Below are 12,429 nucleotides of genomic sequence, written 5' to 3'. Positions count from 1 at the left end.
CATCACAAACCTCTCTCGATGGGGTCGTAGAAGTAGCCACTGTCCCTGAGGCTGCCAAACACAGACGGGAGGAGGTCGGCCAGGTAGCGCTGCGCGAACGCGCGGGCCGAGATCTTCTGGGCGGTCTCGTTGTGCTTGTGGATTATTTCCCACTGCTGCTGCTTCCGCCGCTCCTGCCAAGGGCAACGCCGCAGAGGGTTACTTACTGCCCTCCCAGGACTGGATCTGACGACGCAAACAGAACTCATCGAGGGGACACAGCGAGGCGTCTGTCTGTGAAGGGTCTCATTTTTCTACAAGATTTTAAGAACTTCAACAGGGCTTCTGGCTTCTGCCTGCCCCAGCCCTGGCTACTGGGGGGCATCTGGGGAGTGAAAAAGATGGAAAACTCCTCTCTCTAAGATTTACTTATGTAAATGCAGAGAGGGAGAGAGAGAACATGAGACTGACACAGATCTTCCATCTACAGGTTCACTCCTCAAATACTTGCAATAGCCAGGGCTGGGCCAGGTGGCAGCCAGGAACCAGGAATCCCACCCAGTTCTCTCACGTGCGTGGTAGACGCGCAAGTGTGCGAGCCGGGAGCCAGGATCTGCTGCTTCCCAGGGGCACTATCAGGGTGCTGGGTGGGAGGAGTCGCCAGGACTGGGACTGGCGCCCCAGAGCAGGCTGTGGGCAGCCCAAGAACAGCTCAGCCTGCTGCGTCACAAGGCCTGCCCATCTGTCTCTCGCATTCTCTCTAGCTTGTTCTGCCTTTCAAATAAAATGAAGACAAACTTAAAAAGACACAAAAGATGGAGCCTAAGGTCAAACTCATCACCTGGTCCATTTTCAAGTATATGAGATACATATGCCTGACTGGTGATAGCAAATGCACGGTGGTTATGTGTGTTTTCATCAGTGTTACCTAAGACCACAGGCTGTTTCTGATAGGAATTTTCATCAGTGTTACCTAAGACCACAGGCTGTTTCTGATAGGAATTTTCATCAGTATTATCTAAGACCACAGGCTGTTTCCGAAAGGAAAATCAGAACTGCTTAGACATCCTGAGTTAAGGAACTCAGGCCAGTGGATTAAGGCATCTGTAATAATTTCTGTATTCAGAAAGTGGACATGGTTCTGAAGATTAGAAAGTCACTTATTTTGGGGGGCTGCTTCCTTGGTATCTATGATGCTAAAAGAACATGACTGTTTTTCTAATTAAATCTATCTTCAGTGCTTATACACTTAGATAATTGGTGTTCAGTTTTGCCAGAATATGTTTCCTACCAGAAAATAAAGGTTTTTTTTGATAGATTTCGCTTATTTCAACAAGGCCCATCAGTGTTTATTTTGTATTTGTAAATAAAGTCTTCATTTGCACCTTCCTTGCTGTAAGCACTCTGCTCTTTCCACAATCATCACCCGGGGCGGGGTGGGGTGTGTGTGTGACTTAGAGCCAGGTGATTACAGTTGTAGGTGTTGAATACGATCTCAACTGCTCTCCATGCCAGGTTAGCCTTTCAGGAAATGGCTTTAACTGTGCTGGGTGTTCAGGCACCACTTCACGGTTTGTTCCTGCAGTGCACTGCCACAACTAGAAAGACCCTCCAGACGACTGAGTTTAGCATTTCCTACCTGCAAGCTACTGGCGTTTTAATTAAGACAGAAAAAAACATCTAGGTTATACAGTTTTCCTTATGAAAGGTTCTGAAAACTTCTGATCTGAGACGCTCCAGAAGACCAAGTGTTCCCAGGTGTCCCTGAGGGTGCAGAGAGGAGCCCCGCCATGGCGGAAAGACCCAGCACTTCACTCGGGTCCTCGGCCTCCTGCTCCCTCGGGGCCCCAGCACCTCGACTTTCTCCTCCTTTCCGTGTTCCTGGCACTAGCATATGGAAAGTCGCACGTTTCTTTCTCTAGGACTCCTAATATGTGAGAGCGCCGTCCAGCTAGGACTTGCATTTCATCTGGGACCTGATGGAAGCCAAGTTTACGTGGGCCGACAAAGGTGAGATCTGGTAACAAAGAGCGGAGGCTTTTCCTAAGGTATTCCCGCGCATCTTCGGTGTTATGGCATCCTCTGTGTAGCTGTGCACTTAATACGTTAAACAGCCAGAGACGGCGGCGGCACCACAGGGTGCGTACCTTCTCCTCCCGGTGCCGTCTCTCCTGCTCTTCCAGCCGCTGGACCTCGGCCAGTTCGATGTTCCGGATCTCCTCATACGTGTACTGCCCAGCGCGCAGGTTAGCCAGCTCCTCCTCCTCCATCACTTCCAGGAGAGCCTGCTCGATTGTTTTTCCCACCAAGACTTCTAGCATTGGCTTCACTTCAAGGTCGAAGTCAAAGAGCTGGAACACAAAACAAGCAAACTGGAAATGTTGACCACGAACCTGATGTGCAGTAAGAACACAAAGAACAGCAATGAAACAATATTATTTACTAATCGTCTTCTGTGTCCCAGGCGCTGTGCTGGTCCTTCATTTATGGTTTCTAATTCTCAAAACAACATTGCAAGGTACACAGTAGCATCCTGTTTACATGCAAACATGCATTAAGTCAAATTGGGGAAAAAAATGACCTATGCATTCATCAAAATGAACTCTGACCTCAATTTTAAGGTGGCTCAAAGTCTGAGACCCAAGAGAAATATCCTTGTCTGTCTTATTCTCTGCATGTCCTGCTCTATTTCTAAATAAATGTTTTTTATTATTTTTAAAATTAGATAATTTTATTTTGTTTGAGGGGCAAGACAGACTGAGAGACAGCAGACACTGAGCTGCCGTCTGCTTGTTCACACTTCAAATACAACAGGCCCTGGGTGGGGCCAAAGCAGGGGCAGGGAACCCCATCCGGGTCTTGCAGGTGGGGCAGGGGCTCACACCCTTCAGCCATCACCTGCTGCCCCCCCCCCCCCCCCCCCCCCGCATGCACTAGCAGGAGGCTGGAGCCTGCCCTAGAGCAGGGACTGAGTGCAGCACTCTGATACAGCACGTGGGCATCCGACTTGTGGCTCAGCTGCTGGCCAAGTCCCCGCCTGGTGCTCTCTTTCACTTAGCCAGATGAACTAAGGAACTTGAGTATTTGTGATTCACGTCTAAGACTTAAGAGACAAATACATCCTTCTATGTAGCTTCTTTTTTTAAAGAATTATTTATTTTATTTGAAAGTCAGAGTTACACAGAGAGAGAGGGAGAGGCAGAGAGAGAGAGAGAGAGAGAGAGGTCTTCCATCCGCTAGTTCATTCTCCAGTTAGCCACAATGGCCAGAGCTGCACCAATCTGAAGCCAGGAGCTTCTTCTGGGTCTCCCGTGCAGGTGCAGGGCCCCAAGCACTTGGGCCATCTACTGCTTTCCCAGGCCATAGCAGAGAGCTGGGTCTGAAGTGGAGCAGCCGGCACGCAAACCGGTGCCCATACGGGATGCTGGCACTGCAGGTGGTGGCTTTACCTGCTACGCCACATTGCCTGCCCCTCTCTGTGGCTTCTTAAGAGTTATTTTTCTTCCCAATTTCAGTGACAATTCTTTCAAGTTTCTTCAAGTGTGAAACGCACTACGTGTATAATCACTGCTTTCTTTTCAATTTCATAAACTGGCCTCTTTAAGTATCCACATTGATAGGAAAACGCAATTTTAACATTTTTTTTAAAGGAGAGTAGCTCCATACAAGTTATATAATCCACAAGTAACTAACAATGGAGTACGTCTCCTCATTTGGGACAAATCTACCTATATACTTAAGCAAGTACACAACAATCAATTGTGTAATAATTTCTGGCAAGCACAGAGGAAAACTCAGAACACGGCACTCAGAACCATTTCTGGCGATTACAGGAAAAACTATTACAGACAACAGCTGGAAAGAAGTCCATGAAAGTAGATCCCCTCGGATGTGAAGTGAATCTCGCCCACGGTAAGCTTTTCCGAAGCCTGACTTTACCTCATTTATGAAGATGATGGAGAAGGTACCGTACCTCTCCTTGTAGTATTTGGGTGGCCACATCTGTGCCACTTTTGGCAGGAATGAAGAGTGGTGTCGGTGGTCTGTCCAGAAACCCATCTGTCTGGCATTCCATGTCAACTTCTATTATGCGGTCGGCAATTTCTTCAAGGTACAATTCTGAGAAGAGTAACATACATATCGAGTTTGAATTCGGCGTACTCCAAGCATATGCATCTGTATTTGAAATTTTAGCTCCTCCAAAACAGAATTAAATGGATCAGAAAATAAGTTTTAGAATGAGACTGCTCAAATGTGGAGTTCAATTCAACTATCAATTTTTGTTTGCTTGTTTGTTTAATTTGAAAGGCAGAGAGGCAGAGTCAGACAGACACAGATCTCCCTGCCAGTTCACTCCCCGTACGTCCACAACAGCCAGGCTGGGTCAGGGTGAAGCTGGGAGCTGGGGACTCAACCCAGGTCTCCCAAGCACTCGAGCCACCACTGCTGCTTCCCACGGTGCACACTAGCAGGAAGCTGGGACTGGAAGCAGCTCTGGACTCAGATCTTGGCCCTCTGGTGTGGGAGTCAGGCCTCCCACGCAGTGCCCTAACTGCCTTACCAAACGCCCACCTTGATCTAAGCTTTTTAAATGCATCTGGAACACCAGAGTTTGTTAGCTAGAACTTTTACTAAATGTCTAGAACCAAACACTGAACTTCATACTTGAGAGAACTAAAGGAGAAAGGTGAGGGACGGGTGTTGTGGCATAGTGTGTCAAGGTGGCGCTCGGGACACCAGCATCCCACAGGAGAATGTGTGGTCTGAGTCGGGACACCAGCATCCCACAGGAGAATGTGCTGGTCTGAGTCAGGACACCAGCATCCCACATCCCACAGGAGAACGTGTGGTTTGAGTCCTGGCTGCTTTGCTTCTTACCCAGCTCCCTGCTAGCGTGCCCGGGAAGGCAGCGGAGGATGGCCCAAGTCTTGGGTGCTTACCAGCCACGTGGGAGACCCAGCTGGGGCTCCTGACTCCTGGCTTCAGCCCGGGCTGCTATGGCCATTCGGGGAGTGAACCAGCAGATGGAGGATCTCTCCATCTCTCTTTCTTTGTCTGTGTCTGTCTCTCCCTGTTACTCTGCCTTTCAAATAAATAAAGACATCTTTTTCTTTTTTAAAAGAAGAAACATGAGATCATAGATGTACATGAAGCAAAGTATAGTAGGAATGAATAGTTAGTAACAGTAAAAAGTCCATTGGAATTAAAAGGTAAGTTTGTTTTGGTGTAAACATTTGAAACCATGCATAGTTTTTTCATAATATACATTTCCCGTGACCATACTGAAGACCTCTCATATGCATGCATTTTAATTTTTTTCACCAAAATAACCTTGTTTTGTATATAAAACTGAAATACAGTAAATATACAAAGATTTGAAAATTGCTGGGTATGTTGGAAAGCCATGCACCAAGTCCACATATTATTTCAGATACCCTCTGTGCTGGATTATAAACAGCTGTGTGTGTATGAAACAATCTCACGTAAAGAGTAGTTTCTGTGAGGTGAACACAAGGTGGTTCACGCAAAGAATGGAACTCCGGAGTCAGAGGCTGAACACGGGATCCAGCCAAATCCCATCAGCTCTGGACCCGAGCCCCTTCAGCTGTAAAGGAGGTTACAGTCACCCTTCACATGGACTCCTTCTGCGAACAGGGGAGACGGGCAGGTACGGACCCCCGAGCTGATGCTCAGCACACCCACTATACTCATGGTGCTATGGTCTGCATTTGGCTTGTCTCCCCAACGACACGCGTGTTGGAGGCGTGGTCCTCAGTGTGCTGGTACCGAGGTGGCAGGATATTTAAGAGACGAGGCCTGGCCAGAGGTCTCATATTACTGGAGGGCGCCTTCAGAAGGCACTGAGGAGCCCCAGCTTCTCCCTGTGGGACCCCAGCTTCTCCCTGTGGGGCCCCAGCTTCTCCCTGTGGGACCCCAGCTTCTCCCTGTGGAGCCCCAGCTTCTCCCTGTGGGACCCAGCTTCTCCCTGTGGAGCCCCAGCTTCTCCCTGTGGAATCTTGTTTCTCCCTGTGGAGCCCCAGCTTCTCCCTGTGGAGCCCCAGCTTCTCCCTGTAGAACTCGTTTCTCCCTGTAGAACCTCTTTCTCCCTGTGGAACCCCAGCTTCTCCCTGTGGGACCCCAGTTTCTCCCTGTGGGACCCCAATTTCTCCCTGTGGGACCTTAGCTTCTCTCTGTGGGACCTCAGCTTCTCCCTGTGGAGCCCCAGCTTCTCCCTGTGGAGCCCCAGCTTCTCCCTGTGGAGCCCGTTTCTCCCTGTGGGACCCCAGCTTCTCCCTGTGGGACCCCAGCTTCTCCCTGTGGGACCCCAGCTTCTCCCTGTGGAGCCCAGCTTCTCCCTGTGGGACCCAGCTTCTCCCTGTGGGACCCCAGCTTCTCCCTGTGGGACCCCAGCTTCTCCCTGTGGATTCTCCCGCTTCGAGATGTGATCTTTCCTTCCCACAGATCTCCCACCACTGTGATGCCACCTCCAGGCAGGCTGCACCAGGGATGAGCTCCTGAGAACTGTGGGCACTACAGCTCTCCTCTGCCTGATCAGCCTGTACTCACTATGGTACCGCACGGGCGATGCAGACGGGAAACAGGCACTGAAACAGCTTTCCCACAATCCCAACTGCATGAGGGAAAACAGTTCTCGTCGCCTGCCTGACCGCCCAGAAATAACGCGGATGAAGCCACGCAGCCTCTGGCAGAGCCAGGCGCGTCCTGATACTAACATCAGCCCGAGGAAAGCACCGAGCGTTTTCTGGTTACCAAGATCCCATCAACACAGCGGACCCTGCGGGGCCAGGAGGACCTCTGCGGCCGACAGCGCAGCAGGGAAGTGCCAGCCCTGCCTTGGGAGGCCTGGGTCGCGCTGGGGGATGGCCTGGTGAGAGAGAAGGGCCATGGGAGGCAGGTGCCTCAGGCGAGAGGGTTTCTCCCTCACAGAGAAAGTCGCTGCTGGAACTACGCTGCCGTCCCCCTCTACGCCTGAAGGAAGAACAGTGACTCAGGCTGGAATCCGAGAGCTCCAGCTGGAAACACAGCATGTGAGAGTCTCTTTTCCTAAACCCCATTCTGCACTTCCGGTCACGTCCACCGTAATCCTGATGTATGTGGGGTCTTCAAAAATGTGAATAATGAAAAAAACCAGGCATGAGTTTCAAATTCTTTTGCAACAAAAACACCTTTTAATTCCATTTCCACCAACTTTTTGAAGTGCTCCTGTAAACTTTCGTTTATTTAACACTGGAGAAGTACTGGATGGCCTGGAGACACGCCGACACACAACGGCCGGGACGGACAGACTGGATGGGACGGCGCGCCGAGGAGCCTGGGTCACCGCAGCCACGCACCTGTCTGCACGTCCACGTGCTTCCTGCCTCTCACGGGCTCCGGCGTCTGTGGTCGCAGCTGCTCCTGGGCTCGCTTTCTGGCCAAGGCTTTCCTCTTAACCTCCTGCTGCCTCTGCATCTCCATAGGATCCGGCTGTCCAGGCTAAGAGCGACAGAAAAGGCTTCTAAAATTTAGAAAGCACTTCTTTTTTTTTTTTTTTTTTTTTTTTTTTTTGACAGGCAGAGTGGACAGTGAGAGAGAGAGACAGAGAGAAAGGTCTTCCTTTGCCGTTGGTTCACCCTCCAATGGCCGCCATGGCCAGCGCGCTGCGGCCGGCGCACCGCGCTGATCCGATGGCAGGAGCCAGGAGCAAGGTGCTTTTCCTGGTCTCCCATGGGGTGCAGGGCCCAAGCACTTGGGCCATCCTCCACTGCCCTCCAGGGCCACAGCAGAGAACTGGCCTGGAAGAGGAGCAACTGGGACAGAATCCGGCGCCCCAACCGGGACCAGAACCTGGGGTGCCAGCGCCACAGGCGGAGGATTAGCCTAGTGAGCCGTGGCGCCAGCCTAGAAAGCATTTCTCAAAGCATATGGGCACTGCCATTCCAAAAGTGACTTCTGGATAATTTAGAAGCATCTTTCATAATGCCTCCTGATTTTCAGTGATTTGATTAAAATTTATTGTTACTTTGTCAGGAAATTAAACATTCTGACGAGGCATGAAAGTAAAGGGCTGGTGTTGTATACAGCAGGTGAAGCCACTGCGTGTGATGCTGGCATCCCATCCCGCGAGCCAGTGTGAGTCCTGCTTCTGACCCAGCTTCCTGTTCATGCACCGGGCAGAGCAATGACCCAAATGCCTGCACCCCAGCCACCCATGTGGGAGACCGCGGTGCAGCTCCTGGCTCTGGCCTGACCCAGGCCTGGCTCTTGTGGCCATTTGAGGAGTGACCCATTGTTGCAAGACCACTCTGTTCTCTCTTTCTCCTTCTCTGTTGCTCTGCCTTTCAAATAAATACATCTTTAAAAACGGTAACTTCAAAGTATGCTGTTATCTGGAATACACGGGGCGGAACCCCATCTAACGGACTATCTCTCACTCAGGCATTGTCACATGACTCCCCCTGGTGCCTTGGAAAGCCAGGAGGATTCCTCAGTTACAACGAACTCTAACGTGTGCTTAAGAAATTGAAAAGCAATAGGATTTTTTTTTTCCAATCTGAATTTTGTTGGGATAGAATTTCTTTTAAAAATATATCTTAACGGGGGCGGCGCTGTGGCTTACTTGGCTAATCCTCCGCTTGCGGCACCGGCATCCCATATGGGTACCGGGTTCTAGTCCTGGTTGCTCCTCTTCCAGTCCAGCTCTCTCCTGTGGTCTGGGAGGGCAGTGGAGGATGGCCCAGGTCCTTGGGCTCTGCACCCGCATGGGAGACCAGGAGGAAGCACCTGGCTCCTGGCTTCGGATCAGCGCGATGCCGGCTGTGGCGGCCATTTGAGGGGTGAACCAACAGAAGGAAGACCTTTCTGTCTCTGTCTCTCTCTCACTGTCTAATTCTATCTGTCAAATAAATTAAAAAAATACATATATATCTTACAAAGAAAGCATCCCCAGTCCAAATGAAATCTCTTCAAATACACAAAATAAATTCATTGAAGAATTACAAAAATAATTATTCATAGAAATTCTGAAATATTCGGAGGCCCCTGACTTGGTATTTGTAGGTCATTTTGTAGTCATTTGCAGTAATGGCCTATCTCAAGGTAAATATGAGAATAACAGGGAAATAGGAAAGTGTTTTGCATGAAAACACTAAGAATTAGAATTGTAAACACACTTCAACAGAAATGACAATGTAACCGTAACTTTCTTTAAAAAGAGAAAACGTGTGATCCTCCATCATTTAAATCAGTGTTTCTGAAGCTGTGGTGCCACTGCTATCCTGACTGAGCACGCTCTCTCACGAACCCCCCGTGTCTGTGTTACAAAGTGTTGACAGACGTGGGCTCTCAAGTGCAAGTTCCGATTCCCCCATGTATTAACTACTAAGATTGCTGAGGCTTGGATCAACAGCCTGTGCTTTCAGGACGCAGTTTGCCCACCTGTATGATGAGAATACTAGTAACATCCACGTCTGTGTTTGGTGATGGACAAATCAGATACTGATGTATTGGGAATAACACAATATCTGACACAGTATAGCTCTTCCCCAGTAATTGTATCTGAAAGTAAGCGCATTACAAAAAAGGAAAGAACTGCCCATAATTCCGGTTTTCCATGACAGTTACTGTATGACCTTGAGAGCATTCAGTGAGGACACTTCTCTTGTGTCTTTAGTCTACACTATATTTTTTAAAAATATTTTATTTACTTGAGAAGTAGAGTTACAGAGAGAGAGGGAGAGACACAGAGAAAGGTCTTCCATCTGCTGGGTCACTCCCCCAAATGGCTGCAATGGCCAGGGCTGGGCCAGGCCCAGGTCTGCAGTTTCATCCAGGTCTCCTATACGGGTGGCAGGGTTCCAAGCACTTGAGCCAACTCCTGCTGCTTCCCCAGGTGCACGAGCAGGGAGCTGGACAGGAAGCGGAGCAGCCAGGACTTGAAAAGATCCCACGTGGGATGAGAGCGTTGTAGGCAGCAGCTTATGCCGCGACACCCCAACACTGGCCCCTATTCTTCCAACTTCTAAAATAAAAACATAATCTCAGCTGGCGCCGTGGCTCACTTGGCTAATCCTCCGCCTGCGGCGCCAGCACCCCGGGTTCTAGTCCCGGTTGGGGCGCCGGTTCTGTTCCAGTTGCTCTTCTTCCAGTCCAGCTCTTTGCTGTGGCCCTGGAGGGCAGTGGAGGATGGCCCAAGTGCTTGGGCCCTGCACCTGCATGGGAGACCAGGAGGAAGCACCTGGCTCCTGGCTTCAGATCAGCGCAGTGCACTGGCCGTGGTGGCCATTTGGGGAGTGAACCAACGGAAGGAAGACCTTTCTCTCTGTCTCTAACTCTGCCTGTCAAATATATATATATATATAATGTCTACTCTTTCGCCTCCATGCACTATGCAATGTTACAATTTGCTTCAATAATCAAACATGATTCTAAAGCCTCACGGGAAGGCGAGCTAGCACGCTTACTGCTTTGGTGCATCCCACTGCTCCTCCTCCTCCTAGGAAACCTCGAGCCTCCTCTGTCATCCCTTCTGCGTAGAGAGCGTCCTCCAGCCACTCCAGGGCAGGGCAGCCGGCAGCAAGCTCTCGGCTCCCCTTTACCGGGGCTGCCCTGTCTCCCTGTTCCTGGCACGCAGTTTCACTGGATTAGAACGAGAGCTTGCTGGGCCTGTTCTTCAGGGCTGGAAATGTCGGGCTACTTCCATTTGGCCTCCAGGTTCCAGACGAGAAATCCAGTCTAATCCTTGCTCGTCTTCAGCTCCGCCATTCATCTCCAGCTGCCTTCAAGGTGTTAGTTTTCTGAAGTTTGACTTTTCTTTGTCTTGGTGTAGATTCTTCGGGTTTATGACTTTTTAAGGTTCACTTAGCTTCTTGGATCTGTAAGTCTTTTTTTTTTTAAAGATTTATTTATTTATTTGGAAGTCAGAGTTACACAGAGAGAAGGAGAGGTAGAGAGAGAGAGAGAGAGAGAGAGGTCTTCCATCCTCTGGTTCACTCCCCAGTTGGCCACATGGCCGGAGCTGCGCTGATCCAAAGCCAGGAGCTTCTTCCAGGTCTCCCACTCAGGTACAGGAGCCCAAGGACTTGGACCATCTTCTACTGCTTTCCCAGGCCACAGCAGAGAGCTGGATTGGAAGTGGAGCAGCCGGGTCTTGAACCGGCACCCATATGGGATGCTGGTGCTTCAGGCCAGGGTGTTAACCTGCTGCGCCACAGTGCCGGCCCCGGCTCTGTGAGTGTTTTGCCACATTAGTGGAAGTTTCGGGCACTGCGCCTGTTCCACAGTTCCTCCTACTTCTGGATTACACGGCGCAACTATCTTATCGTTCCTCAGCTCCCCCGGTCTCCTCTTTCCCTGTCTGTGGGAGAGGGGTCTATGTTCTCTCTGCTGCTGGCTGGGTAACTTCCATTGATTTGTCTTTGAGTTCAGTGATTATTTGCTATGTGCTAATGTACAACTCTCTTTAATGTACTACTCAGACTGTTCAGTGGGTTTTTTTGTTCTTTAAAGAGAGATCTTCCATCTGCTGGTTCACGCCTCAAATGGCTGCAACAGCTGGTGCTGGGCCAGGCCAAAGCCAGGAGCCAGGAGCTTCTTCCAAGTCTCCTGTGAGGTTGCAGGGACCCAAGCACTAGGGCCATCTTCCACTGCCCTCCCGGGCACACTAGCAGGGAGCTGGGATTGGAAGTGAAGCAGCTGTGACTCAAACTGGTGCCCATATGGGATGCTGGTGCCGCAGGTGGCGGCTTCACCCACTACGTCACAGCACCTGCGCTGGCTTTTTTCTCTCTCAAATATTGGATACATTAATCCTTGAAACCCCCCTCCCCCACTTTCCCGCTTTTAAAGATTTATTTATTTATTTGAGAGGCAGAGTTACAGACAAGAAGAGAGACAGAGAGAAAGGTCTTTTATCTGCTGGTCCACTCCTCAAATGGCTACAACAGCCGGAGCTGAGCTGATCTGAAGCCAGGGGACAGGAGTCCAAGGACTTGGGCCATCTCCCGCTGCTTTCCCAGGCCACAGCAGAGAGCTGGGTCGGAAGAGCAGCGGCTGGACATGCACTGGTGCCCACATGGGACGCTGGTGCTGCAGGTGGAGGCTCAGCCCACTCCACCACAGCCCTGACCCTGATTACCGTCCTCTTCAGTTAAACAGTTTTCACCTTGTTCACTTTAGTATCTTCCATTTCTTTGTTTGTTCCAATAGTGTTCATAATTTTTCACTTTTGATGGAAATTTTTAAAAAAAGATTCATTTGAAAGGCAGAGTTACAGGGAGGGGGAGGCAGAGGCGGAGGCAGAAAGAGGTCCTCCATCCGCTGGTTCACTCCCCAAACGGCAGCAACGGCTGGGGCTGGGCCAAACCAAAGCCAGGAGCCAGGAGCTCTGTCCAGGTCTCCCACACGGGTGCAGGGGCCCAAGCACTCGGGCCACCTCCAGCTGCTTTCCCA

The 12,429-nt window shown here is 50.3% G+C and overlaps 1 protein-coding gene across 12 annotated transcripts in view; it reads right to left on the bottom strand.

The window, feature by feature from the left end:
* RSPH3 (radial spoke head 3) overlaps positions 1 to 12,429 on the bottom strand; it is a 37,382-nt gene that overhangs the window by 10,692 nt on the left and 14,261 nt on the right. For 4 of the 12 annotated variants that reach the window (XR_016233586.1, XM_051854193.3, XM_089332517.1 and 1 more), the window contains 4 exons: positions 7,335 to 7,476; positions 3,953 to 4,098; positions 2,127 to 2,330; positions 11 to 173 (listed from right to left, as the gene is read on the bottom strand). Coding sequence is in view for 6 of the 12 variants with exons in the window: in XM_051854193.3 (XP_051710153.2) it covers positions 11 to 173; positions 2,127 to 2,330; positions 3,953 to 4,098; positions 7,335 to 7,476 (655 nt within the window). In the remaining 6 variants the exon portion in view is untranslated. Of the gene's footprint in view, positions 1 to 10; positions 174 to 2,126; positions 2,331 to 3,918; positions 4,099 to 7,334; positions 7,477 to 8,599; positions 8,876 to 12,429 lie in introns of those variants that run through there. The other 8 variants (XR_016233584.1, XM_089332513.1, XM_089332515.1 and 5 more) reach the window with 5 other exon arrangements.

Source organism: Oryctolagus cuniculus, chromosome 5 (genome assembly GCF_051225735.1).
Source record: "Oryctolagus cuniculus isolate XC-2025 breed Fujian yellow rabbit chromosome 5, ASM5122573v1, whole genome shotgun sequence".
Lineage (NCBI taxonomy): Eukaryota > Metazoa > Chordata > Mammalia > Lagomorpha > Leporidae > Oryctolagus > Oryctolagus cuniculus.
Note: the sequence above shows the minus strand (reverse complement) of the source record. Positions and strands in the feature narration are given on the sequence as shown.